Here is a 27673-nt window from a genome sequence, read left to right on the forward strand (position 1 = left end):
GGAAGTAGTCGCTGCCGCCATTGTGCGGCGCTCGTCCAGTCGAAGGGTGTCAGCTGCGGTCAGCGCTTTGGGCTGTCGTCGTAGTTTTTTGGTTTCCTATCCGCGGAGCCCGGCGAGACTGGGACTCCCGTCCGTGCCGGTGCGGGCGCCGGCATGTGGCTATGGGAGGAACAGGGGGGCCTCATGGGCCCCTTCTCCTTCCTGATGATGCTGCTGCTGCTGGTGACGCGCAGTCCCTTCAATGCTTGCCTCTTCACCGGCAGCCTCTACCTTCTGCTGCGGCTCTTCAGCTTTGAGCCGGTGCCCTCCCGCAGGGCCATGCAGGTGCTCAAGCCCCGGGACCGCGTCTCCGTCATCGCCCACCGCGGCGGCGGCCACGACGCACCCGAGAACACGCTGGCGGCCATTCGGCAGGTGAGTCCTACACTCCTCCCGCCCTTGCGCGCCTCCTGGGAGCTTGGACTTGTGCCTGTCCTTCCGAAGGTTCCCCAGCCTTTTCATGATAGCCTTACCACTTCCCCATTTGTCCACAAGGAATACATTCAAGTGGCCCTGGATCCCTCTGAATTACGGAAAATCTCCAGACTTCAAGTGTTTATAGAACACTGCAAATACTTAACGTATTTGATATGTGCCAGGTACTGAGGATGGTCATGAACAAGACAGAAAGGGTACCTGCTTTCACAGAGCTTGCATTGGAGTAGGGGAGACAGGTCTTAAATAAATAAACACGTACATAAGGTACTTTAAGAAAGCGATGAGTGCAATGAAGAAATAGGGTTACCGAATAAGGAATGTCGGGAGGGTCATTTTAGACAGAAATCCTGTCCGAAGAAGTGACCTTTGAACTGAGACCGGGATTATGAGGAGCCGCCATGGATCTGGGGGAAAAGTACTCCAGGAAAAGGGAACAGCAAGTGCAAAGGTCCTGAGGTGGGAATGATGTTGGAATCCTCATGTAACAGAATAGACAGTATATGGCCTGACTTCAAGGGACAAAACAAAGGCTGGTGTGTGAATGAAGTAGGAAATGTGGCCAGGTTAAGTAGAGCCTTGGTCAGTCGTTAGCTAACATACTCTAAACGGATCACCTTCACAGCGGCTGTCTTTACTTGTCCTTCAAATTATCCAAATCATCTCCTTATCACCTTTCCCCGTGGTAAGACAACACTAGCAGGGGGACTCCTGATAATTTCTGCCTCCCCTTTCCACAGGGAGCTCTCGGCAGTCTCCGGACTTCATCATAATAACAGCTTGCGTAGTAAGAGAGCTTTGCAGTTGTCTAGGCACTTTTGCATATGTGGAAATATATCTGATCCTCTCATTTCCCTGAAACATTATTTTAACATTAAGTGGGTAGGAAAACTGGCTCAAACACACACAGCTCCTTTTCGAATTCAGCCTTCTGATTCCAAGTCCCAGTGCCCTTTGTCCTAGATTAGAATATGTTCCAGGATGTAAAATTTGAACTGAATGTCCTTTCTTTGTCCAGCTAGGGACAGACAGTATTGTGTAATGAACAAGTTACTTAAGCGCTCTGTGTCCCAGTCAGAGTCACGGGTAGGATGTAGCAAGCAAGGCACCCTAGGGTACCGCTCCTCACTCTAGTCCCAGCTCTGACCTTAAGTTTCCTCATCTGTAAAATGGGAATGATGTTAATATCCACCTAATCGGTTGTGATTCGATGAAATAGGCTACCTCACATTAAATGAGAAAGTATGTATGCGAAATACACATATACGTAGTATGTCATATCCTGTTGTGTTGCAAGGGAATTATAGCTAAACTCCATTCATGTCTTGTATGTTTAGGTTGAACATGTCTTTTTTTTTTTTGCGGTACGCGGGCCTCACTGTTGTGGCCTCTCCCGTTGCAGAGCACAGGATGCGCAGGCTCAGCGGCCATGGCTCACGGGCCCAGTCGTTCCACGGCATGTGGGATCTTCCCGGACCGGGACATGAACCCGTGTCCCCTGCATCGGCAGGCGGACTCTCAACCACTGCGCCACTAGGGAAGCCCTGAACATGTCTTTAATATATGTAATTATGATAAATAACATTGCACCAAGCTGATTCCTGGTTTTAAGAGGAAATGAGATGTAATTTAGCTTGTTCAAATACAAGGTCATTATCAATGAATGTTTTAGCCATGACAGAATTTAGCTGCAGAAGACAAGGTCACGTCCTCCCTCTTGACTTCAAAAGAAATATGTAGTTTACTTCCTTCAAAGTTTGTTTTTTGTCCTGTTCTTTTTCACTTTGCTTGTTTGCAGCTCATAATTTATATTCTTAAACATTCTATTATGTAAAAAGTCAGGGAAGACATTCTGACAGTGGTAGAATTTCTGGTAGATTATGGAATAGATAGAGAAGGAAAAACTTGAGAGCGGTGAAATGAATGCATTCCAAAAACGGAGTCACGATTATAAACAGTGACAGAAGCATGAAATCAAACCCACAGTCCACTCCACAGAGGGGCCACAGTGCAGCTTTCAAAGTATAATTCAGATTATATCATGCCCATATTTAAAACCCTCCAGTGTTTTTTCTATTGCAGTTAGGTAAAATCAAAACACCTTTCCATTTTGGACCTTTCTCAAAGCCCCAACTCCCTCTGTTTAAACCACCTTGGGTGTTTGTTAATGATGCTTTTGGCTTCATGTAATAGAGAATCTAACTTAAAATATTTCAGACAATAAGGGGACTATCTCACATAGCAAGAGGTGTGTGTGGGAGAGGTGACTTCCAGGATGGTTTATTCCGCTGTTCAATTTGTGATTGTGGAGGACACCGTTTCTATTGATCTATCTGCTCTGCCACCTGTAGCATATTTACTAGCCCTCATTGTAGTTGCCAGGTGGCCACTGCAGCCCCAGGACTCACATTCTTACATATCAGCATCCAGCCTCAAGAAAAGGCTCTACTCCCTCTTCCATAAGTCTTGCCCAGAAGTCAGTCAGCCTCTCTTACTCTCTCTGACAGACACACACGGAGGGGTTGGGAATAGTCCACTTACAGCAGAGGAGAAAGCTGAACACTGGAGAAAGAACAGCTCTCTACCAGCAGGGAAGAAGAAAGGAAATAGATCTGGGTAGGCAATCAGTACTTTGTGGCTCCTTCCTGCCTTGTGGCCTCTGTATTATATTTGCCATTTCTTCTACTTAGAAAACTCTTCCCCTGGATCTTTGTATTGTTGACTCCCTTTTATCACTAAGGTCTCAGCTCAAATGTCATATTCTTAAAGAGGCCTTCCCTGATTGCCTTGTCTAGTGACCCCCCACCTGCCTTAACTTTCACATTACCCTCTATTTTCTTTTTCAAACATTTATCACTATCATAATACATGTAACATGTGTATAGTCTGTTTCTCCCCAGTAAAGTGTAAGATCCATGTTCCTTTTCTTTCTTGCTCACCACTCTCTCCTCACTGCTTAGAACAGTGCCTGATACATAGTAGACACTCAATAAATATTTGTTGGAAGAATTGTGATGTACAAATAAGCAATAAGCCCATCAGAAAAGATACTCAACATTATCAGCCATCAGAAAAATGCAGTTCAAAACCACAGTGAAATAACACTTAATACCCACTAGGACAGCTGTAATCAAAAAGGCAGACAGAAGTATTGGCAAGATTATGCAGCAGTTGGAACCTTCATGCACTGATGGTGGGAAACTAGTCTGTCGGTTCCTCAAAAGGTTAAATATAGGACTTCCCTGGTGGCACAGTGGTTAAGAATCCACCTGCCAATGCAGGAGACACGGGTTCGAGCCCTGGTCCAGGAAGATTGCGGAGCAACTAAGCCCATGTGCCACAACTACTGAGCCTGTGCTCTAGAGCCCGCGAGCCACAACTACTGAAGCCCACCCGTCTAGAGCTCGTGTTCCACAACAAGAGAAGCCACCGCAATGAGAAGCCCGTGCACCGCAACTAGAGAAAGCCCACATGCAGCAATGAGGACCCAACACAGCCAATAATTAATTAATTAATTAATTTTTTAGAAAGCGGTTAAAGATAGAATTACCATCTGAAGCAGCAATTTCACTCCTAGGTATATACTCAAAAGAATTGAAAACATGCATCATGCAGAAACTTGAACAGGATTGTTCATAGCATTATTCATAATAGCCAAAAAGTGGAAACAACAGAAATGTCCATCAGCTGTTGAAAGGATAAATAAAATGTGATATAGCCACACAATGGAATATTATTTAGCAAGAAAAATGAAGTCCCCATACATGTTATAACATGAATGAACCTTGAAAACAGTATGCTAAGTAAAAGAAGCTAGTCACAGAAGACTGCATATTATATAATTCTGTTAAATAAAATGTCTCGAATAGGCAAAGCCATAGAGAAAGAAGTAGATTAGTATTTGCCAGGGACTGGGAGGGTTGGAGAGAGAAGTGGGGACTGACTGCTAATGGATATGGGGTTTCTTTTTGGGGTGAAGATGTTCAGAAAGCGATTGTAGTGATGGTTGCACAACTGCAAATATGCTGAAAACCATTGAATTGTACACTTTAAATGGATGAATTTTATGGTATGTGAATAGTATGTCAAAAGCCGTATAAGTATAATGACTTTATTAAAGCAGACACTTTTTAAATCAACTTTGTCAAAGTATAATTTACATACAATAAAAGATACATTTTCAGTATACAGTTTGATGAGTTTTGATAAATATTTACACCTGGGTAGCCACCACCTCAATCCATTTCCATCACCCTAGAATGTTCCTTTGTGTTCTCTTTGGAGTCAACCCCTACTCCTGCCTCTGCTGCAAGGCAATCATTGATCTGATTTCTCTAACTATACTACACTATACTATTCTATTACTAAACTATTAGTATAGTTTCAAATTAACATCTTAAGTAAAATTTTAATAAATTACAGTATTTATGTAGACTAGTTTATGTGAAGTGTGTATGTTTAGAAGAAAAATACTATTATAAGAAACTTCTTGAAATAAGAGTATGAAGTATATACTAATATGTGAATCAGATTCAGGGGTTTATCTTTTTGCCTCTACATAAAAGTATTGGGAAAGAAAGTTGAATGCAGTCATTAGAAGATCTGGTCTAAGAAGCTCTAGTATGGTGATTCTTTTATAGAACTTTTGTTTGGGGCCTTAATAAACTACACAGAAAAGACAAATAAATGAACTCATTACCTTTAGTATTCTTGCTAAAATACAGTGTCTCACCATTGTTTTTTTTGTTTTGTAGCCAAGTAACAATGGCCCTAATGGATAAAAGTACAATTGAACTGAATTACTAGCATCAAAGAGTAAGGTTAACATTTGTATTACAGTGAGAGAGATGCACTGTGAATACTGGAAATGTGATCTTGTTTTATGTTATACAATATATAACCCATGTGGATTTACCAGTGCATTATTAAACTTAGAAAAGATACACCTTTAATCTTATAAAAAGATGTACCTTTTAATCAGTGTAGATGTAAGCATTACATCTTATGTAATGACTTTTTCACCGAGGCAGAAGTGTTTTTCTAGTCATAATAGCTTCTGTTGAGCGCCACCTCTGAGCCAGGCACCAAGCTTGGTGATTTACATACATTATTTCTAAATCCTCACAAGTCTTAAGATCATTAAAGAAGTATCATCATAAAAGTGATGAAACGGAGGCAAGAGTAATATTTGTAATTAGATGACATAGCCAGTTAGTGATGGAATTGGAATTTTTAGAGGGGGAAATCTTGGTCATATATGTGAAAATCAAACTGAAGCCTAGAAGAAAACAGTTGTTTATAAGTGGGGGTAAGAAAGGATTTTAAATAAGATAGACAAATCTCCACCTATAAGGGACATAATTAATAAATTTGACTATTTTACGGTTAAAAACATGTTAACAAAACACAATAACAATGGCTAATGTTTATTGAATGCTTACTGTGCACTAGTACAGTGCTGTATGTTGTTTATGGGTACTTAAGTGTGTAGTAAATATATAAAGACCTGTAAGGGAATTATAGAAATTATGCACGTCCACTTGGCAGTTGCCTCTGGAGAAGAAGTGGGGAGGATTTTAGCTATATCTGTAGTGTGATAGTAAAGTCATGTGGTTAAGAGTGTAGCCTCTACCACGTCCTAGTTTGTGTAACCCAGAGCAAGTTTCTTAATCTCTCTGTTTCCTCATCTGAAAGTGAGAATGTTAATAGTACTTCCTGAAGGGTTGTGAGGATCAAATGAGTTAATACATTTACAGCAGTTAGAATAGTGCCTGACAAATATAAAAGGCTCAATAAATAATATAGCTATTATTGTTTTAGGGCAGCAAGAGATTGAAGCAAATATGGCAAAATGTTAACATCTGTTAAGTCTTTTTTTTTGCTGTATACTACTATGTATGTTTGCATAATTTAAAAAAAAATTAAAGTCTTTAAAGTCTTGATCATAATGAGTGTTTCACGTCTTCATTGTGACAAAGAAGCCAAGGAAGCAAATGTTGGATAGTGTGTCTTAGAGGAGCATGGCCCCTCAAACTTTACGTTCATGTTCTCTTTTTAGATAAATTCTTGTGCACCTTATCGGGCTTACCAACTTGTTGGCCAACAGCCAGTGCTGCTCACATAAACAAAATCTAGCGTCCTCTAGAAGCAGTCTTGGTGTTTCTGCTCTAGAGGATGGAATTAAACCAGCAAAAACCTGACTCGTCCTGTTTATGCCAAGGTAGTGCAGTATCCAACTAATCAACAAACACAGGGGAATCATCAGAGATACTGCACCAAAGAGAGTGTAGGTAAACAGTGAAATGTGACTAAATATTTGTAATTGTAAGCCATTAATGGTCTGTATAGTTAAAGCAACCAGAGAAAACAAATTCCAGAAGTCTCCCCATCTGCCACTCTGAGAGTGAGAAAAGTGGGGAAATTGAAGTTTATAAGGAATCCATAAGTGTGGACCCTGAAGTAAGGTTAACATCCATGAAAAAGAGAAATAGGTTGGGTTGCTCTTTGGTATAGGAAGGGAATAGAATCAGTAAGAGAAACTGTCTACTTAGCCAGTCCTGTTGGTCATCTTTAGTGTTTAGATTGCAAAATGACATCTGTGGCCACTTGACATTAATATCGTTGGTGTTTTTGTTAAGGCAGCTAAGAATGGAGCAACAGGCGTGGAGTTGGACCTTGAGTTTACTTCTGATGGGATTCCTGTCTTAATGCACGATAGCACAGTAGATAGGACAACTGACGGCACCGGTCGATTGTGTGATTTGACATTTGAACAAATTAGGAAGCTTAATCCTGCAGCAAATCACAGGTTAAGGTAAGTGGTGTACTGTCAGCTAAACATATCTTTCAACTTGTGTTGGAGATCACAGAAAGACACTGGCACCTTCTAATTACATCTTCTGCTCCAGAAGAGTTGTTTTGTTGTGTTTTGTTTTCAGCTGTATACAGGTTTCCCAAGTAATGGGCAGGTGCCACGAACAACAGAAATATGGCATGAATGCTTTTCAGCTTTTCCCACTGAGGCCAAATTTGGCTTCAGAAATTATTCTCAAGACGATACTCTAACGTGACAATTACTTTGTACTGTCATATAAATTTATATATGTATATGTGGTGTGTGTGTGTATGTATATCAGAGCTAATTGTATAAGATGTTCCAGAAGAAAAGGGTTCTATGATCAAATAAGATCCAACACTATACTTTAGATATTCCCCTTGGGGATAAACATTTCACGTCAATCAATTCTTGCCTTTAACTTAGTGTTTCTAAAATGTATATGACCACAGAACCCATGCCCTTCCCACCATTAACAACTATAAACACCTTGGAATTGGTATCTGGGTAATATACTTTGGAATGTGGTTATTTAAATCCCTCTCCTCTTGTCTTTGTAATACCGAAAAATGTGTTCTTACTGTAATTCATGTCATATCAATTCTCTGGTCAATTTATTTGACCCAGTGATTAAACTGTAGTCCTCCCTAAAAGATGATTCAGACTTTATTTTCCTAGGAACTGAAAGAAATTAAAAGTCAGCCAAAGGAAGTCATACTTTAGAAAGAATATTGATAACACTTGAAAGTTCTGAGTCCAAGCTGCTGGAATTGCTCTCTGCTGTTACAGACATTTCATTGCTCAGCTGTAGGCAAGGGGAAGGCTGGTTTTAATATTACAGTGACACTGTAGCTAATAAGATGTCAAATTCAAAGTCAGCACTTAATGCAAAAAATGCTTAGGGTCAGCGTCACCCTTAAAATACTCTAAGAAGGCATGGTATTGGAGCCAATATGCCATCTTAATGTCTTTAACCCAAGCAGTCTTTGTTCCATAGTTGAAAGGTTGCATTTTCTTTGCTTAAATACCAAATAATTGGCTTGTGTTTAGAGACTATGTTGTTGGAAAAGAAGGGAAAATTTCTGTCAGTGGGGTAAAATGCTCATCCTGAGAGGGGAGCATGGCAACTAAGACTAGCCGGAGGAATAGCAAATTCATGTCTCTGATTCCCAGGGAATAGTCACTGAATAGAGTGGCTGGCAGAGTTTGCTGTACTATTTATCTTTATCTTTTTTAAAACCAATATCTTACAGTTGAATTAATACCGTTGAATTAGCATAAGTTAAATCATGTAGAGTGAAATTTTGTTATTTGAGAAAAGCTGATTTCTTATGTGTCAGGCACTTAACTTTCCTTTTCTTTTTCAGAAACATATGTATTAGAAAATTATTTATTTTAACCAGTTTCACTTAAATGCACAACCGTACAGTTAAAAGATGTATATATAGCTAGGAATTTCTCCTGCATAAGGTTCTATTAGGGAAAGTACAATCTTGGGTCTCTGAGTTCTCCAAAGATGGCATATACTCTGCCCTTGAGTGAGTAGAGTTACTAATTATATTATAAATCCAGTGACTGCCTAAAAAATAAATGATTTTTGTTGTTGCTGTTCTGTGGCCAAGAATATCTTTAATTTGGTTTAAAAACATATTATCAAAAAAAAAAAACATATTATCCTTGGACTTTGGTATGGTTGGAGAAAGGAAGTTGGGGAAACACTCTTTTCCTTTGGTTGGGAGACATTTTTCAAATGTCTGTTTCACTAAATTTTTATCTTTTCCTTGTTCCTACAATGTACTATTCCTTTTCCCTCTCTTATAGGAGTGATTTCCCTGATGAAAAGATTCCTACCCTGAGAGAAGCTGTTGCAGAGTGCCTAAACCGTAACCTCACAATCTTCTTTGATGTCAAAGGCTATGCAAATATGGTACAGTTTATACCATAGACTGCACTTTGGAAAAGACAGCTTTATTTAAGTGCTAGTTTGTTCCAAAATTAACTATATATTTTATTTTCTATATTCTTAAATTATTTTTACAAATTATATTTGCTTAATGGAAGTTTACAGTGCAAAAATCCACATCTTCAAGGAAACAGTAAATTATGGAACCTTTTTAACCTTTTAACCTTTGATGGAACCATTTAACAATCCCCAGTATTCGACAACTAGCACAAAATAGAACAGTCAGGTTTCTTTTATTTGCATGAAACATTTACAAAAGATATTAAATGAACAGTAAAGAGGCACTTCTTTTTTTTTTTTTTTCCCAGTATGCGGGCCTCTCGCTGTTGTGACCTCTCCCGTGGCGGAGCGCAGGCTCAGCGGCCATGGCTCACGGGCCCAGCCGCTCCGCGGCACATGGGATCTTCCCAGACCGGGGCACGAACCCATGTACCCTGCATCGGCAGGCGGACTCTCAACCACTGCACCACCAGGGAAGCCCAAGGAACAAGATTTTTAATGAGCACCTCGGGTTTTATTGATGATAACGGCCCATGTTTGGGAACGCTGATAGGTCCTACATTTCACCCATGGTGTACTGACCTTCATGATTATTTTCTTAGAATAAAGAGGGGTGAGGGAGGAGAAGAAATTTTTTTTTTTTTTCCCAGCTATTTGAGCTTTCTGGTTGGGTGCTCACAGATGGTTTGGGCAGCATTGGGCAGAACATAGTGATCTAATTCACCAAAATGGGAGCATAGGGACTTCACTGGTGGCACAGTGGTTAGGAATCCACCTATCAATGCAGGGGACACAGGTTCGAGCTCTAGTCTAAGAAGATCCCACATTCCATGGGACAGCTAAGCCCATGTGCCACAACTACTGAGCCTGCGCTCTAGAGCCTGTGAGCCACAACTACTGAGCCCGCATGCCACAACTACTGAAGCCCGCACGCCTAGAGCCCATGCTCTGCAACAAAGAGAAGCCACCGCGATGAGAATCCCGTGCACTGCAATGAAGAGTAGCTCCCACTTGCCGCAACTAGAGAAAGCCCGCACACAGCAACGAAAACCCAACGCAGCCCCCAAAATTAATTAATTAATTAATTAATTTTAAAAATGGGAGTATAAAGGAACAAGTGTTGGCATTAAATTGGAGACAGTAGATAACAGGAGCCAAGATCACGGGCTTTGGAGATTGTGATTAAACTCTCACCTACTACAGTGTAACCTTAACCTTGATAAGCTTCTGTTTCCTTATGGGCAAAATGGGAACAATGTAAGAAATGATCACATAGGGTTGTTGCGAGAATCAGATAAAGAATGTAGGTGAAGCATCACACATGGTGCATGTTAGTTCACAACAAGAAAACGACTGCGGCTCTATAGCTCACACTCTGTGATATTAGTGAAGGGAAGCATGAGATGAATAATTTCTATGTTTTCTATGTTTTTTATTTTGGGGAATGCATTTAGTTGCTTATATTTGGTTATAGATTATGTGTGACTTTCCAAAAATTAGGGGTATTTCAAGAATTATGATGTAGCAACATTACATTCCACCTAACGTCTGGTCATCTCTGCTGTTAGCTGCTACTGTTGCTCAGTGGCCAAATCTGTTAATTCACTAGAGGTCACAAACTATCAGTATTTTAATTCTATCACTTAGATAGCTGGTCTACTGCAAAAAGAAACTTCTGCTTTTCTTGGGAAGAGTTGGGAGACTCTTCCCAGTTTCTCCCTTGTCCCATTGCTTCTCCTTCCCTGTTGATGATGGATGACGTTTCCTCTTAGTCGCCTAGACTGAGAAAATCTACCCTCTCTAGTTTGCAGACTGGTTGACTCCCACTTCAGCTAGGAAAGGCAGAGGGAGATAGAGTTGTGGGTATAAAAGGACCTATCCTAGTGGCTAAACTAGAATATAAGGAAAAGATTTTAAAATTTTGCTTCCAACCTCCACTGGCCTGTAGTCTGCCATACTTTTCCAAAGTATGACAAAAGGAGGTGAGCCTCTCAACAAAATAGTAAAGCAGCAGTACCCCAGCTTCTTCCTTATCTGCTGATGTGAGTTTAAAATGCATCCTAGTGGATAAAGCAACCTACCAAAACTCCTTTTCACATCCCCATATATTAGTAAATTTCTGATTTACTTAATAGAGTTGTACTTATATATAGTAGTTACTGGTTGGGACTACATTTTAATAGATTTTAAATACATGAATCTCTTTTACAGGCTACTGATGCTCTAAAGAAAATATATATGGAGTTTCCTCAACTATACAATAATAGTATTGTCTGCTCTTTCTTGCCAGAAGTTATCTATAAGGTAAAATTCTGGATTTTTGTTGTGTATAATATTATGTTAGTTGGTGGTAATAATAGCAGTGGGCTAAATAAGCATAAGATAGATGCCCATTAAACTGAACTGAATTAAGAAACTTCTCTTTTTTTTTGAATTTTATTATTATTTTTTATACAGCTGGTTCTTATTAGTTATCTATTTTATACATATTAGTGTATGGATGTCAATCCCAGTCTCCCAATTCATCCCACCACCACCCCCCCCCACCCCACCCCCTTTCCCCCCTTGGTGTCCATACGTTTGTTCTTTACATCTGTGAAGAGACTCCTCTTTTAAATTAACAAAAATGCAGGAAGGGGAAAGTACTCGTACGCCGTTTTAAAATACCATGATTCCTTTTTAGCTCCTTCTTTCATGTTGTTTATAGGCTCATTCAGATTACTTTGGAAACATTCTCAGAACAGAATGAATTATATATTTCTGTGTCTCACTAAGTAACAGCAGACTATACCTTTTTAAAAAATAAGTCTTATAGAGAATTTAAAATATGCATAATTTGAAATATGCAAATACATAGATACTACACAGCAAGCCCTCCTTTAACCATAATCCAGCTTGTTTCATCCATAACCCCATTTATCCCCAGAGTTATTTTTTTTTTTCGTTCTTTTTTTTTTTTTTTGTGGTACGCAGGCCTCTCACTGTTGTGGCCTCTCCCGTTGCGGAGCACAGTCTCCGGTCGCGCAGGCTCAGCGGCCATGGCTCACGGGCTCAGCCGCTCCGCGGCATGTGGGATCTTCCCGGACCGGGGCACGAACCCGTGTCCCCTGCATTGGCAGGCGGACTCTCAACCACTGCGCCACCAGGGAAGCCCCAGAGTTATTTTTTTTAATAGATCTTTATTGGAGTATAATTGCTTCACAATACTATGTTAGTTTCTGTTGCACAACAAAGCGAATCAGCCATATGCACACACATGTCCCCATATCCCCTCCCTCTTGAGCCTCCCTCCCATCCTCCCTATCCCACCCCTCTAGGTCATCTCAAAACACCAAGGCAATCTCCCTGTGCTATGCTGCTGCTTCCCACCACCCAACTATTTTACATTCAGTAGTGTATATATGTCAATGCTACTCTCACTTCACCCCAGCTTTGCCCTCCCACCCCATGTCCTCAAGTCCATTCTCTACGTCTACCTCTTTATTTCTGCCCTGCAACTAGGTTAATCAGTACCTTTTTTTTTAATTCCATTTATGTGCATTGGCATACGGTATTTGTTTTTCTCTTTCTGATTTATTCACTCTGTACGACAGACTCTAGGTCTGTTAAAGACCCCCACTATTATTGTGTTACTTTCGATTTCTCCTTTCATGGTTGTTAGCATTTGCCTTATATATTGAGGTGCTCCTATGCATAAATATTTATAATTGTTATATCTTCTTCTTGGATTGATCCCTTGATCATTATGTGGTGTCCCTCCTTATCTCTTGTAACAGTCTTTATCTTAAAGTCTATTTTATCTGATACGAGAATTGCTACTCCAGCTTTCTTTTGATTTCCATCTGCATGGGATATCTTTTTCCATCCCTTCACTTTCAGTCTGTATGTGTCCCTAGGTCTGAAGTGGATCTCTTGTAGACAGGATATATATGGATCTTGTTTTTGTATCCATTCAGCCAGTCTGTGTCTTTTGGTTGGGGCATTTAATCCATTTACATTCAAGGTTGTTATCGATATGTATGTTCCTATTACCATTTTAATTGTTTTGGGTTTGTTTTTGTGGTCTTCTGTTGTGTTTCCTGCCTAGAGAAGTTTCTTTAGCATTTGTTGTAAAGCTGGTTTGGTGGTGCTGAATTCTCTTAGCTTTTGCTTGTCTGAAAAGCTTTTGACTTCTCCATCGAATCTGAATGAGATCCTTGCTGGGTAGAGTAACCTTGGTTGTAGGTTTTTCTCTTTCATCACTTTAAGTATATCCTGCCACTCCCTTCTGGCCTGCAGAGTTTCTGTTGAAAAATCAGCTGATAACCTTAAGGGGATTCCTTTGTATGTTATTCTTTGTTTTTCCCTTGCTGCTTTTTATATTTTTTCTTTGAATTTAATTTTTGTTAGTTTGATTAATATGTGTCTTGGTGTGCTTTTCCTAGGGTTTATCCTGTATGGGACTCTGTGCTTCCTGGACTTGGGTGACTATTTCCTTTCCCATATTAGGGAAGTTTTCGACTATAATCTGTTCAAATATTTTCTCAGACCATTTCTTTTTCTCTTCTTCTTCTGGGACTCCTGTAATTCAAATTTGGTGTGTTTAATGTTGTCCCCGAGGTCTCTGAGACTGTCTTCAATTCTTTTCATTCTTTTTTCTTTATTCTGCTCCTTGGCAGTTATTGCCACCATTCTGTCTTCCAGCTCACTTATTCGTTCTTCTGCCTCAGTTATTGATTCCTTCTAGTGTATTTTTCATTTCCGTTATTGTGTTGTTCATCTCTGTTTGTTTGTTCTTTAGTTCTTCTAGATATTTGTGAAACATTTCTTGTATTTTCTCAATCTGTGCCTTCATTCTGAGATTCTGGATCATCTTTACTATCATTGAAATTACTCTGAATTCTTTTTCTGGTAGATTGCCTATTTTCTCTTCATTTATTTGGTCTCGTAGGGTTTTTTTTACCTTGCTCCTTCATGACACATTTTTTTGACATCTCATTTTTTTTTTTTTAATGAGTGGGATTGTGTTCCTGTCTTACTGGTTGTTTGGCCTGAGGCTTCCAACACTGGAGTTTGTAGGCTATTGGGTAGAGTTGGGTGTTGGTGCTGAGATGAGGAACTCTGTTAGACCTCACTCCGATGAATATTCCCTGGAGTCTGAGGTTCTCTGTTAGTCCGGTGGTTCGGACTTGGAGCTCCCACTGCAGGAGCTTCAGCCCAACCCTGGGCTCGTGAACCAAGATCCCGTGAGCCGCGTGGGGTGGCAAAAAAAAAAGAGAACAGTAACAAAGTAAAAAATAAAATTAGACTAGGAAACTACCAGATATGTTAGAAAGAATATAAAAATTAAAATATAGATGAATCAACAACTGGAAGGTACATCAGTACCACAATACTAAAAAAGAGGAGGAGGGAAAATTTAAAAAAAAAGGGCTGGGGGGAAGGCCTTGGCTGTGGGGGGCGGGGCCTAAGCAAGGGCGAGGTTTGGGCGGTGGGCAGGGCCTGTGCTCAGGACCCACAGGGCTGGAAAAGGCCCTGGGGGCTGTGGGGGGTGGGGCTTAGGCTCAAGGAACAGAAGGGGCCCAGGCGAGTCCCCTACCCCTGGTCTCAGAGGGCGGGGGATCTCACCTGGAAACCCAGCAGGCTTCCTGGGCTCGAGTGGGTGGGGCCCTCCTCTCCTCTCCTGCTCCTCTGGTCTGGGAGGGCCCCTCCCACCTGCCTCTCCTGATCTCCCTGACCTCCCTCCTATGCCGCCAAGGACCCATGCGGCCTGGAGGGGGCTTTGGAGGACAGGGGATCAGCGTGGGAGCCCAGCAGGCTCCTCAGGCCCGAGTGGGCTGGTCAATCACCCTCTACTCCTCTCCCCTCCTCCTGGAGGGCCCCTCCTGCCTACCTCTCCTGATCTCCCCAGCCTCAGGGGCACAGATCCTGTCTGTCCTCCACTTCTCCTCCCCTCTCAGTCCCCCTACATCCTACCGGTTCACTTTGGGGTCCCTTCCGTCTCCTTGGGCGTCAGAGTTCCCCACCAGCAGCCGGCAGGCACCCTCGTTGTGGGGAGAAGCTAACTCCGCATCTTCCCACAATGCTGTCTTGACTCCGCCTCCTCCCCAGGGTTATTTTGAAGCAGATTCCAGATATCATATCATTTTATCCATGAAAATTACATTAAGTATCTTTAAAAAGTGATTCCTTTTTTTTTTAACATAACCACAATACCATTATCCCATCTAAAACCACTAACAAGAAGTCCTTAAGATCATCAAATATCCAGTGTATAAATCCCCCTTGTCATGTATTTATTGAAGAAATTAGGTTGTTTTGTAGAGTTTATTTAACAAAGTCTGGATTTTGCTAATTATGCCATGGTACAATTTAATACATTCATCTCATCTGTATATTTCCTATGAATTGGTAGAGCTGAAGGCTTGATCAGGTTAGGTTCAGTTATTCTTGGCAAGGTAATCTCTTAGGCAAGGGTCTTCTTCCATCAGGGGGCGCATAATGCCGGGTTGTCTCGTCACGTTGTCAGCAGCTGTTATTGATGCCAGTGGCCGGCTCTGGCAGTTTACTAGGGGGTTTATTTTTATTTTTAATATTTATTTATTTATTTATCCATTTATTTATTTGGCTGTGCCGGGTCTTAGTTGCAGCACACGGGATCTTTAGTTGCAGCATGTGGGATTGAGTTCCCTGACCAGGGATCGAACCCGGGCCCCCTGCATTGGGAATGTGGAGTTTTAGCCACTGGACCACCAGGGAAGTGCCTACTAGGGGTTTCAAAGTGTCAATATTTTAAGTCTGTCATTTCTTGTTCATGTATTACCTAGAGGGAATACTTCTATAAGGAGGATCTCATCTACTGTTTAGCTATCCAATAGGCAAATAAATGCTTAATCCTGTCCTTTATTTACCAGTTTCCAAAATAATGAGTTGGTTCTTCAACAGTGACCAAGACAGCATGTATTTAAAATTTTGCAGTAAGGGTGGAGCCTACTGGGATATAAACTGTCATTGAGATGAATAGTGTCCTGGGGCTTCTAGACATTTGGATCAGTGTTTCCCAAACTTCCTTGACCAGAGGCCTTTAAAATGAGTGATACCTTTTCCAGAGGACCATAGAGCACAGACTAAGAAAATTCCATCCATATCCCCCATTTGTCCATTGCTCTGTCCTTGTCCCTGCCCCCACTTCTCTCCCTTCTCACCCCATTTCCCCGCCCCCCACAACTTTTTTCAGCCATCTTCTCTAAAAAGGATCAAAAACTAACCAGCGCATCTTGAAATGATCATGGTTCCATCTTCACTGTGTTCTAATTATCTCTGGCCATAATTTAAATCAATATCCAATTGAAAGTTACTCTTTGTGACATTATTAAAATTTGACCCTGAGGTTATAATGTTCTCATTTTAAAGATAGTATTGCAGTTCTTCTAGGATTGTGGAGGAAGTGTTCTCATTTATACTATATATTAAATGCTTTACATTCAACACATTATTTTCTCAAAGGGTTTATGATGGAGTACTTATTTAGTAGACATGGGGGGCAGCATACCTCCTTGTACAGACTGAGTACATTGGCTAAATCTAACGAACAAATGAGAAGTATTGGCCTTAAGATATGATAATTGCTTTATTTTCCAAAATTCCTTTCAGATGAGACAAGCAGATCAGAATGTAGTAACAGCTTTAATTCACAGACCTTGGAGCCTTAGCCATACAGGAGATGGGAAACCACGCTTTGCTGCTTTCTGGAAACAGTCCATGTTTGTGGCATTGGACATTTTGCTCGATTGGAGTATGCATAATATCTTGTGGTACTTGTGTGGAATTTCAGCTTTCCTCATACAAAAGGATTTTGTATCTCCGTAAGTTGGAAGATTTTTTTTATCTTCTGATACATTTCCTGAATGTTCTTCTTGAAAAGGGAGGATTAACAGTGGACACCTGGATTGGTTCCCACCCATGAAGCCCACCATGCCTTTATTAAGTTGAAATGCCACTAGCTTCTTAGGTGGGAAGAGTTTAGGCATATTTCACTGTTTCCAAAACAAGTTGATCAAATATTCTTAGGTTTTAGTGCATTTTAAAGAAAAGATAAACGTGCCAAACTATGACGTCAGAGACAGAGAGATTGTATTTCCTTGTGATTGGCTCCCTTTAAAAACCAACATAGGATCTAGGGCAGAACCACAATGAAGAGGTCTTGTGGGCACCTACCTCATCCATCCCAACTTTCCTTCTGCTCCCCTATATATTACAGGCTCTACTCCATTGCTCCCAGGAAACTTTCCATTCCCTAACCTGCTAGCAATCTCTGAATCTTTATTTTGGCAATTTTATAGCTGTGTATTTCAGGTGGTTACAGTCGTAAGTTTCATATTATTTCAGGTATGTGTGCATTCAGTTCAATAAATATTTGTTGTATGCCTGCAGTATTGCAAGGTACTGTGTTAAGAAGCTGAAGATGCTGTGGTAAAGAAAGAAAGCCACAGTCTGCTCTCATGGAGTTTATAGTCAAGTGGAAGAGATAAATGCTAATCAAATAAAGATCCAATAAACATAAAATTAGAGCTAAGATAAATGCTGTGTAAGAGAGAACAGTGCACATATGCTGATTAATTTGTCCTAGTCGAGGGAGTCAGGGGAAACATCCCCAAGGAAGTAACAGCTGAGCTAAGATCTGAAGATTCCTCATTTCTGAAGGAAATGAGGGGATTGGGGGTGGAGGTCCAAGTTAGAGGGGAAGACACGTGCAAAAGTGCTGTGGCAGGAAGGAGCCTGGTTCTTTCAAGGAACTGCAGGAAAAATCAGTATGCACACAGAGTACAGCACAGAAAAGAACGGGGGAGTGTGGTGTAAGATGAGGCCAAAGAAACAGGTGGGACTAGGCTAGGTACAGCCTCCGGTAGGGGTTTGGGGTGGGGGGGTCTTCAGCAAGTGGCTGAAGTGTTGAAAGCCGCAGCGGCGTGGTGGAGGTGCTCGTGCTGGGTTTGGAACACCTTCTGGCTGCAGTGCGGAGGCCAGTTAAGAGGCTCCTTCTGGGGGCTGTTAGTACTCAGCGAACACCATAGTTAGTGACCATTGTAGATTCCTGAGACAATTGGCATTATTCTAACAAGGTTGGTTTTTCCTCTTTCTCCAGGGACTACTTGAAGAAGTGGTCAGCTAAAGGCATTCAGGTTGTTGCTTGGACTGTTAATACTTTTGATGAAAAAAGTTACTATGAATCCCATCTTGGTTCCAGCTATATCACCGACAGCATGTTGGAAGACTGCACACCTCACTTCTAGACTTTTCCCCCGGGGAGGAAACACAGGTACAGAAACTGCCTGCTGGCCTCATGGAGGAATATCAATATACCCAAGCCCTTGCGGGATCAGGTGGCTCCCACAAGCAGTAGTCGGTAACTGGGTATTTACCTGAACCAAAGCAAAACCCAGTGTTGCTACCATGCTCCATGAAATGCCTGAGTTCAAAACCGATGCTCTTGAAAGTCTGGGTCTGCAAAAAGGCACAACACTCTTGCCCCAGCCTAGCTGAGACACGCGCTGAAGCCCAATGAAGATAAGCACAGAATGAATTGTGCAATTTGGGGGTGCAGATGCAAATGCATGGGAAATGCATGATCACTCAGAGTTGACGTTTTAAAACTTGACACACTTACATAACTTTACTTATTTAAAATATTTGTATCCAGCTATGTTACAATGTACTGTAGACATCAAACTTGTGACCATACTAATAAGATCATTAAAAGGAGCACTAAGGGAAAACCATGTACCAAGCGTCATATCCTAAGACGTAAGGAATTTAAGGGAGCTGCTGTTTCCAATCCAGTGGCCAGGGCCCCTGGTGAGACATTGGTGTGAAGCAAAGAAAATGGTAAGGAGGTCTTAATATCAGTCTGAGGGATTGTTTATGGTATCTAGAAATAAGAGCTACAAACCACTAGGGGGCAGAGTTGTACCCTTTCAAGCTGCTCTACAGCAGATGATCACAGACAGAACTAGAAGAAACTTCTGGGAACATCTAGGCTTAGCCTCATTTTACAAATGAGAAAACTAAAATCTGGAAGGGAAGGGTCTTCCCAGAAATGACAGCTGTGACATAGAGCCTGATCTCATGATAAAATTTCTTGTTTACTATTTACCAGGAACTTCAGTGATTTAACATGTGTTATTTTAATTAACCCTCACAAAAATCTTACAGAGATATTAATCTCTTTTTACTGATAAGGAAACCGAGGTACTGCAAGGTTAAAGTCACTTACCCAAGGTCTCAAATTCCTTGGTGTAACTGGTATTCAAGTCTAGGTCAGTCGGTTCAGAGAACCACTCACTTTGTCTGCCTTTATAACGTAGAGCCCTTGATTCCCAGCTCTGCTCTTTCCCATGTGAGCTTCCAGGGGTCTTATTGTGAACTTAAGTGGCATCATTTAAAATGAAGTTGAGTCTTCAGAAAATTGCAAAGCTCGCTCTCTCCTCTAGCTGCCCCACACCCCCACCATTCAGCCCTGTCTGGCCTTGATCACAGGCCCACAGCTTATTCATGACTTCCCTCCTGAATCCTCATGGGTCACTGAGCTCGGCCACCAGCCTACACAGCTGGATGGTGGTGAGAAGCAGACTGATTTTTGCTATAGTTGGTGTTGGCAGGAGGACAATAAATGAGGCTTGGGATGTTTACAAATGAATTTTCTTGAATTTTAAAATTAACAGCAGAACAGAGATTCAGTGAATGGAACAGATATCTAAACTGCATGACTTCCATGCCACGTTATGACTAGAGTGACAAGAGGAAGAGAAAGGGACCAAAGAAAACATCTGAGGACTGAATTCCCCCTTTGGTTTACCTGCAGAGGCTATACAGCAACTGACAGGGAAGAAATTCTCTTGGGGGCAGCACAGAGTTCACAACATCCCTTCTGTGGTGTGAAGATCTTTTGAGAGCCAGAAGTTCTCTGTCTCTTGACCTTTGTCCCAAATCCCTATTGCACTTGACTCAGCCAGGCCCAATTAAGGATTGAGATCCTATGCTAAGGTGGTCGTGGGCCTTGAAGAATGGAGAATTCAGATGAAGAAAGAAGGTGTTAATTACTTACTTGGAAGGTTTAGTAAAGGGGTTAAAAACAGGATTTTATTTTTTTGGCTGCATTGGGCCTTCTTTGCTGCGCGCGGGCTTTCTCTAGTTGTGGTGAGCTGGGGCTACTCGGCTACTCTTCGTTGCAGTGCGCAGGCTTCTCATTGTGGCAGCTTCTCGTTGTGGAGCATGGATGTCAGTAGTTGCAGCACACAGGCTCAGTAGTTGTGGCTCACGGGCTCTAGAGTGCAGGCTCAGTAGTTGTGGCGCACGGGCTTAGTTGTTCCGCGGCATGTGGGATCTTCCCGGACCAGGGCTTGAACCCATGTCCCCTGCATTGGCAGGAGGATTCTTAACCACTGTGCCACCAGGGAAGTCCCAACAACAGGATTTGACATCAGAAAAAGTTAAATCTGAATTCCTAATCTCTAGCTCTATGACCTTGGGCAAGTCATATAGCTAGTGTCTTGAATTCATCTCTAAAATAGGGGCAGTATTAGTACCACGGCAGGGGTAGTTGTGATTAAAGGAAAGAGTACATGTAAAATGCTTGTTTATAACTAAGATTTATGGACTGCCTACCATGTACTGGACACTGTTTCAAATGCTTTCTATGTGTTTACTCTGCTACAACACCATGAGGTCAAGGTACCATTATAATTCCATTTTACAGTGAAGAAAACCAAAGCCCAAGGAAGTTAAGTAACTTACCTAAAGTCACAGACAGTAATAGGATAAGGATTCAGGCCCAGATTATGTAATTCCAGAGCCCACACTCTAAACCCAGGCTTATCCTTTTTTCTGTCGCTTAGCAAGGGCTCAGTCATGAGAAACGTTCCCAGCACTCCTTGCAGTGCCTGTCACAGTAGACAATAAAAGTTGTAAGAGGGCTTCCCTGGTGGCGCAGTGGTTGAGAGTCCGCCTGCCGATGCAGGGGACACGGGTTTGTGCCCCGGTCCGGGAAGATCCCACATGCCGCGGAGCGGCTGGGCCCGTGAGCCATGGCCGCTGAGCCTGCGTGTCCGGAGCCTGTGCTCCGCGGCAGTGAGAGGCCCGCGTACCGCAAAAAAAAAAAGTTGTAAGAATGAGTTGTGGGATAGCCAAGTGGAAATTTCCTTGAGGAACCTGAATATAGACCTAGAGTGAGGTAAAGATTTGGGAGTGTAATGATTCAGTAGCATCAACAAATGAGCCGTCCAAAGATAGCATTCTTTCCAAGAAAGTCAATAGGGATAAAAATCACATCCTCTGCTGTTCATTGGACTGCCCCTGTGTTCTCAGAATGGTGGAGACAGATAACCTGGAAGGGCTACCTGAAAAGGCTTGAGAAACCCACTGCTTACTTCATTAAACGATACTCATTTTCTTATTTAGAGATGAGCGTGCAATCTTGTCCTGACAAGAATTTCACTAAGACATGAATACTCTTTATTAGACAAGAATCTCTAAATGACACCATTTCCTGAAGTGGGAATAATGCTTCAACAGGACAGTCAACCACAGCTTTGAGGACAAGGCAAGGTGGAAGTTAATGAAGTGTTCCAGACATCCACTCAAACCTTAGCATGGAGTGACGGTTACTGTAGGGCAAAGTTACTTGATTTCTTTGATCAAAAATACTGAAGGGCTTCCCTGGTGGCACGGTGTTGAGAGTCCGTCTGCTGATGCGGGGGACACGGGTTCGTGCCCCGGTCCGGGAGGATCCCACATGCTGTGGAGCGGCTGCACCCGTGAGCCATGGCCGCTGAGCCTGCGCGTCTGGAGCCTGTGCTCCGCAGCGGGACGGGGCCACAGCGGCGAGAGGCCCGTGTACCGCGGAAAAAAAAAAAAAATACTGAAGATTAATGACCTGTGTGTTCCTTTGTCAAACTTTAAATTACGCTCAAAATCTGACAGCAGGACACCAAGTGTTAAGAAGAGGATGGAGATCAGCTGGGCAGAGGGTTCTCAAAGAATGTTGTCCTTTGAGGCTGAAAGGGGTTCCTGGGCCCAATTCTAGTGTGTTCTGTGTGTGGAGGCTTCCTCACATCAACAACAAGCAATTCTCAGTCGCAGGCAGGGTCCTTCAGAATCCAGCTCAGTTCTGACACTATCTACCCAGAGATAGAATCAGATTCCATGGGTAAAGGGCTCAGTCCCAGACGACCATCCTCCAGATGCCAGCTGCAAGCACAGGGTGTTACCCGCAATTGTGACTGAATGGCTATAAATCAGATATTCCCACAGTCCCCTCCTCAGGTTTGATTATTTGCCAGAACAGCTCACAGAACTCAGGGAAACCCATTCACTCACTAGATCACCGGTTTATTATGGGAGGCTATTAAAAGGCTACATACCCACAGCCAGATGAAGACATGCATTGGGCAGGTCCTACGCAGAGGAGCGTCTGTCCTCCCGGAGGACAAGGTCCTACGCAGAGGAGCGTCTGTCCTCCCGGAGGGCAAGATCCTACGCAGAGGAGCTTCTGTCCTCCCGGAGGGCAAGGTCCTACGCAGAGGAGCTTCTGTCCTCCCGGAGGGCAAGGTCCTACGCAGAGGAGCTTCTGTCCTTCCGGAGGGCAAGTCCTACGCAGAGGAGCTTCTGTCCTCCCGGAGCTTGGGGCCAGGCATGGGGGCACACGGAAGTGTCAGAAGTGTTCTGTTTCCCCCACATGGAATCTCTCCAAAAAGAAGGGTAAAAAGCTGTCCTTTTGTTTTTTGTTCTTTGGGGGTTTTTTTTTGCGGTACGCGGGCCTCTCACTGCCGTGGCCTCTCCCGCTGCGGAGCACAGTCTCCGGACGCGCAGGCTCAGCGACCATGGTTCACGGGCCCAGCCACTCGCGGCATGTGGGATCTTCCCGGACCGGGGCACGAACCCGTGTCCCCTGCATCGGCAGGCAGACTCTCAACCACTGTGCCACCAGGGAAGCCCCCCTAGAAATTTTTGATGCAATATTCTTAGCTCACTATTTGCATGTTCAGTAAGTGCCTCAGGTGACTTTTATGGTCAAGCAAGTTCAGAAAGCACTACTCTAGATTCTAGCTCAGTTGTTCTCAGCCTTGGCTTCCCACTGAAACCATCTGAGAGCTTTCAGGGAAAACTATGGATTCCTGATTTAGTTGGTCTAGAGTGGGCAGGGCCTGGGTCTGGCTGTTCAAACAGCTGCATGTGTGATCCTGGGTGCAGCGAGCAATGAGAGCCCTGCTGCCTGATGAGAGGTCCTGATGGGACTGGGGGTGAGTTTCCCCTATTACGGGCTGAACTGTATTGACCCAAAATTCATATGGTGAAGTCCTGACCTCCAGTACCTCAGAATGTAACCATATTTGGAGATAAGTCCTTTAAAGATGTGACTTAGTTAGAATGAAGCCATTAGGTTGGGTCCTAATCCAATCTGTCTTGTGTCCCTATAAGATGAGGAAATTTGGACACAAAGGTACGCCAGGATGTGTGCACCGAGGAAAGACCATGTGAGGACACAGCGAGAAGGTGGCCATCTACAGGCCAAGGAGAGAGGCCTCAGAATGAAACCAAAACTGTGGACACCGACTGTGGACACCTTGATCTTAGACTTCCCACCTCTGGAACTGTGAAAAAAATGAATTTGTGTTGTTTAAGCCTCCAGTCTGTGCTATGGGTTATGGCAGCTCTAGCAAACTAATATATCCCCTATATCTTAAGACTAAGGATGTGAGGATGTTACACACATCCAAATGTGTGTGTGAGACCTACAGACTAGATCTTTCTACTGTGTCTGCTCCTCCAGGAGAAGCAGGGGCTACACTGAAGTAAAGATAAGAGGTGAATGGAGAAGCAGTCCGGATATAAGCCCTGAGCATATGGGAAGTGAGCAAAAATGATACTTCCAGAGGGAGTTCACATTTCAATGCAGAAGCACAGATAGCATTAGGATAACACAGAGGGGGAAAAAATCCCATCAAACATCAATTCCACAGACTGCCTTCACTGACCCCACAGACAAGTTAAGTCTCCCGTCGTCCCTTGGGCTTCTCCTTCATGGCACCTGCTATAAGTAATTACTGTTTAATTATTAAGTTCCTGCCAAAAGTGATGTGCTAGACAGTATATGAGAGTGGAGGCTGTGTCTTGACTTGTGCACCATCTTGTTCCCCACCACGTGGTACATATTTGTTGAATGAAGGGATGAACGAAGAAGCACTTCTAGCAACCACTAGCAAAGATGGTACCAAAAGAACTGAATTCAGCTGATGAATGATTTAGTGAGCAAATAAGTCAATGAAGAAGTGAACCAATGACTGAGCACTGACTGGATGTTTGTGTTTTAAATTCGTCTTAAATGTTTTCTAAATTCAGTTCCCATTAGATTTCATGACAGTGATTACCCAAGAGGAGATTTCTCCTCCCGAGTAATTTGGTAATGGCAGTTTTCTGCTGGACTCTTCCGTTTTAAGTAGAGTCAGGTGCCTTGTGAGTCATTTAGGAAATTGCAAAAAAATGCTTTATACATGTATGTGTGCATATGTACACACACACACATATACATACACATACATATTCAATATATATATTCCACACATCACCACCGATTTCATGTTTGGTTCAACGTAAGACTCTGATGATCATGTATAAAACCTCACAGGGGTAGAGTCCCAGTCCACACATGCCCACCCCAGTCCAATCCAAAAGACTCATGTACTCAATGTGCAGTAAAGTTCATAGACGAGCCCTCTGGTTGTTTCTCACCTTTGGGAAAAATGGGGATGTTTTCAGTGCAAAGTCATGAACAAATGCACGTTCCAAAATTCAGAGGCTTCACATCCCTGATCGAGGGTCACATTTTTATTCAGACTGGACCATTTGTCTTAGCACCAGTCTCCAAACCTTTGCCAGGTCTGGGAGTTCTGGGAGCGGCGATTTCTAAGGATCAATCATTCATATGCGTCTCTCTTAAACTACAACTCTTCCCAGGTTTTTGTGAACTAGTTCAAATATTACAACAATCTTTACTGGAAAATCTCAAATATTTTGTCTGGAAAAATCAGCAATTCAGGTGTAAAAACAACAGCAGGGAGTGCCCAATTTTACTTCTGTATTTACATTGTAGTCAGTTTCCACTCCTGGCTACAGGCTTGAATTTCCCATCTGGGAATCTCCTAAAGGCCCAGGCGTCATGGAGGAAGCTGCTCCATCTTCATCTTCTCTCCTTATTTGGTTGGTGTCTGGGTACCACAATAATTATCAGGCCTTTGGATTATCTTCTTGAACCGATCGCCTAAATCGCAGGTCTGGGTTTGATACAGGAGAAGAGAAGTTAGCACAGAGGCACACTGCCCCATATCTCCAAGGGAAAAACCAAATTAGCTTTCGAGATCCCGCAGCTTCTCAGGCCTTCCTTGCCTCCTCCTTTTAAGTTTCTTCAATTCTCTCCCTTGAACTCCCATCATTGGATGCTGTCAGTGAATGCTATTCCAAAAAGATGAATGGGTTTATTTGTTTGTTTCCTCCCCAACATTCATTCCCCTCCTGGCATCAGCCACATGTTTTCTTTGGAAAGCCACCCTTCTCCACTCTCTCAGTCCCTGTGGTCTGTATGTTTGTACCACCTGTATCTAGAGATGAGGTCTGCGACTCAGATCTGGCCAATGAAATCATCACAGTCTCTTGGCCACAGCAATTGTTTCAGATCCAATGAAACACAATGAGAATCTGGATCTCTTTCACACTAGACTTGAATCTGAGAAGATACAAGAAGCTAAGAAAGCTGTCTTGTAATTATCAGGAGATAACGTGGAAAAGAACTGAACAGAAAGAAACCAGGTTCTGCCAACATACTGTGAGACCCTGCTTCTGGCCACACCTAAAGCAAGAATTATTGTTGAGTTTTGGCTAAAGCCAATTTGGGCCAGTTCTTGCAATTGAATGAGTGACCGATACAGGAGCAGTTCTGACCCTCTGTCTTGGGACCTATCATCTGGATGAATTAGGCCTTACTCAGTGCCAGTCAGGTACTCACCTCGAGCAGCATCATGCTCTCTGACACGCAGAGGACCAGATTGCTAAAAAAGAAGAAGACAAGAAATCTCATCACTGGAAGAGAGTGTACACCTCAGATCCTGCTGCATCAGTGGTGAGACTTGTGAGACCTCACCATTTTAATATTAACAGGTGACAGATTAAGACCAAGATTCAGCCATAGAAATATCAAACATGTTTCCATTTTTATGGGCAGTGATTCCATTCATTTAATCATTCATTTCACAGATATTTACTGAGCATTTACAATGTATACCAGGTAATATATTAGGACCTGCAAAGGTACACTCATAATCCTTGCCTTCAAAGGTGGGCCTCTAGATCCCTTACCTATGTTGTGCTGATGGTATTCATTTGAACAGGCAGTAAACGACATGGCAGTCTCTTCTGACAAGATCATAACTTCTAAAACTAGTAGCATTTGAATTAACGTGGGTTTACTGTTTATCCACATTTTCTAGGACACCAAGGAAGCCAGCACAGGCTTTGGTATTAGAGCAGGATTCCAGGCATCTCTTGTTAAGAATGAAATGGGTAAAAATCTTTTTAAGAGCGTGATATGGCAATATCTGTTAACATTATCATGTGCATGCCTGTGGCAGATAAAACACTCACATAAAACAATTATAATAAAAAATGTTTCATTACACATCGCTTTTAGTATTAAAAAAAAAACAAACTGTAAACAACCCAAATGTCCAAGTAGGTACAGACTGAAACAGTGTCTGAGATACAGTATTAGGCGGGGAGAGGGGGAGCGTTGTGTAAAATGTAACCCCTTTTTTGTAATAAATAAACAGGAATGTTAGTAGATGCATGCTTGTTTGCAGCCTGGGGGAAAGATCTGGAAGAATACACACTGAAGCATTAACCTAGTGGGGTGAGATTTCAAGCCATTTTTCATCTCAGTGGGATATATTTCTGTTTGGTTGGGTTATGGAAAAGATGCAGGCAAGCCCCACGAGGGTAGAGCCCTACTGTGGTACCATGATAACCCCAGAACCTAGAATGGGGCCAGGCATAGAACATGGTGAATGCATATTATTTATTTATTTATTTATTTTGTGGTACGCGGGCCTCTCACTGTTGTGGCCTCTCCCACTGCGGAGCACAGGCTCCGGACGTGCAGGCTCAACGGCCATGGCTTATGGGCCCAGCCGCTCCGCGGCACGTGGGATCTTCCTGGACCGGGGCACGAACCCTTGTCCCCTGCATCGGCAGGCGGACTCTCAAACACCGCACCACCAGGGAAGCCCGCGTATTATTTTTTTTAATAAAAAATACAGAAATGTTAAAACACAGAAAGTGAAGTGCCCTGATGTGATTCTAGTTTCCTGATGCACTTTTCC

At 42.6% G+C, this 27673-nt stretch overlaps 2 protein-coding genes across 7 annotated transcripts in view; one reads left to right on the top strand and one right to left on the bottom strand.

The window, feature by feature from the left end:
* On the top strand, positions 1 to 27137 carry GDE1 (glycerophosphodiester phosphodiesterase 1). 3 transcript variants are annotated; one of them, XR_009558941.1, is made up of 7 exons: positions 1 to 414; positions 7113 to 7288; positions 9131 to 9236; positions 11484 to 11576; positions 16905 to 17116; positions 18394 to 19133; positions 23724 to 27137. XR_009558941.1 is itself a non-coding variant. In XM_060284353.1 (7 exons), exons 1-6 carry the CDS (start codon positions 154 to 156, stop codon positions 18539 to 18541), a joined length of 996 nt encoding a protein of 331 aa, XP_060140336.1. In that variant the 5' UTR covers positions 1 to 153; the 3' UTR covers positions 18542 to 18567; positions 23724 to 27137. The 3 variants fall into 3 exon arrangements, 1 of the variants encoding a protein (XP_060140336.1); XM_060284353.1 differs by having other exon boundaries at positions 18394 to 18567; XR_009558942.1 differs by having other exon boundaries at positions 276 to 414; positions 7117 to 7288.
* TMC5 (transmembrane channel like 5) overlaps positions 25530 to 27673 on the bottom strand; it is a 40798-nt gene continuing 38654 nt past the window's right edge. For all 4 annotated transcript variants that reach the window (XM_030847134.2, XM_030847135.2, XM_030847133.2 and 1 more), the window contains 2 exons: positions 26305 to 26347; positions 25530 to 25576 (listed from right to left, as the gene is read on the bottom strand). In XM_030847134.2, coding sequence (XP_030702994.2) covers positions 25530 to 25576; positions 26305 to 26347 — 90 coding nt within the window. The remainder of the gene's footprint in view (positions 25577 to 26304; positions 26348 to 27673) is intronic.

This window comes from Globicephala melas, chromosome 15 (genome assembly GCF_963455315.2).
Source record: "Globicephala melas chromosome 15, mGloMel1.2, whole genome shotgun sequence".
In the NCBI taxonomy this organism is placed as follows: Eukaryota; Metazoa; Chordata; class Mammalia; order Artiodactyla; family Delphinidae; genus Globicephala; species Globicephala melas.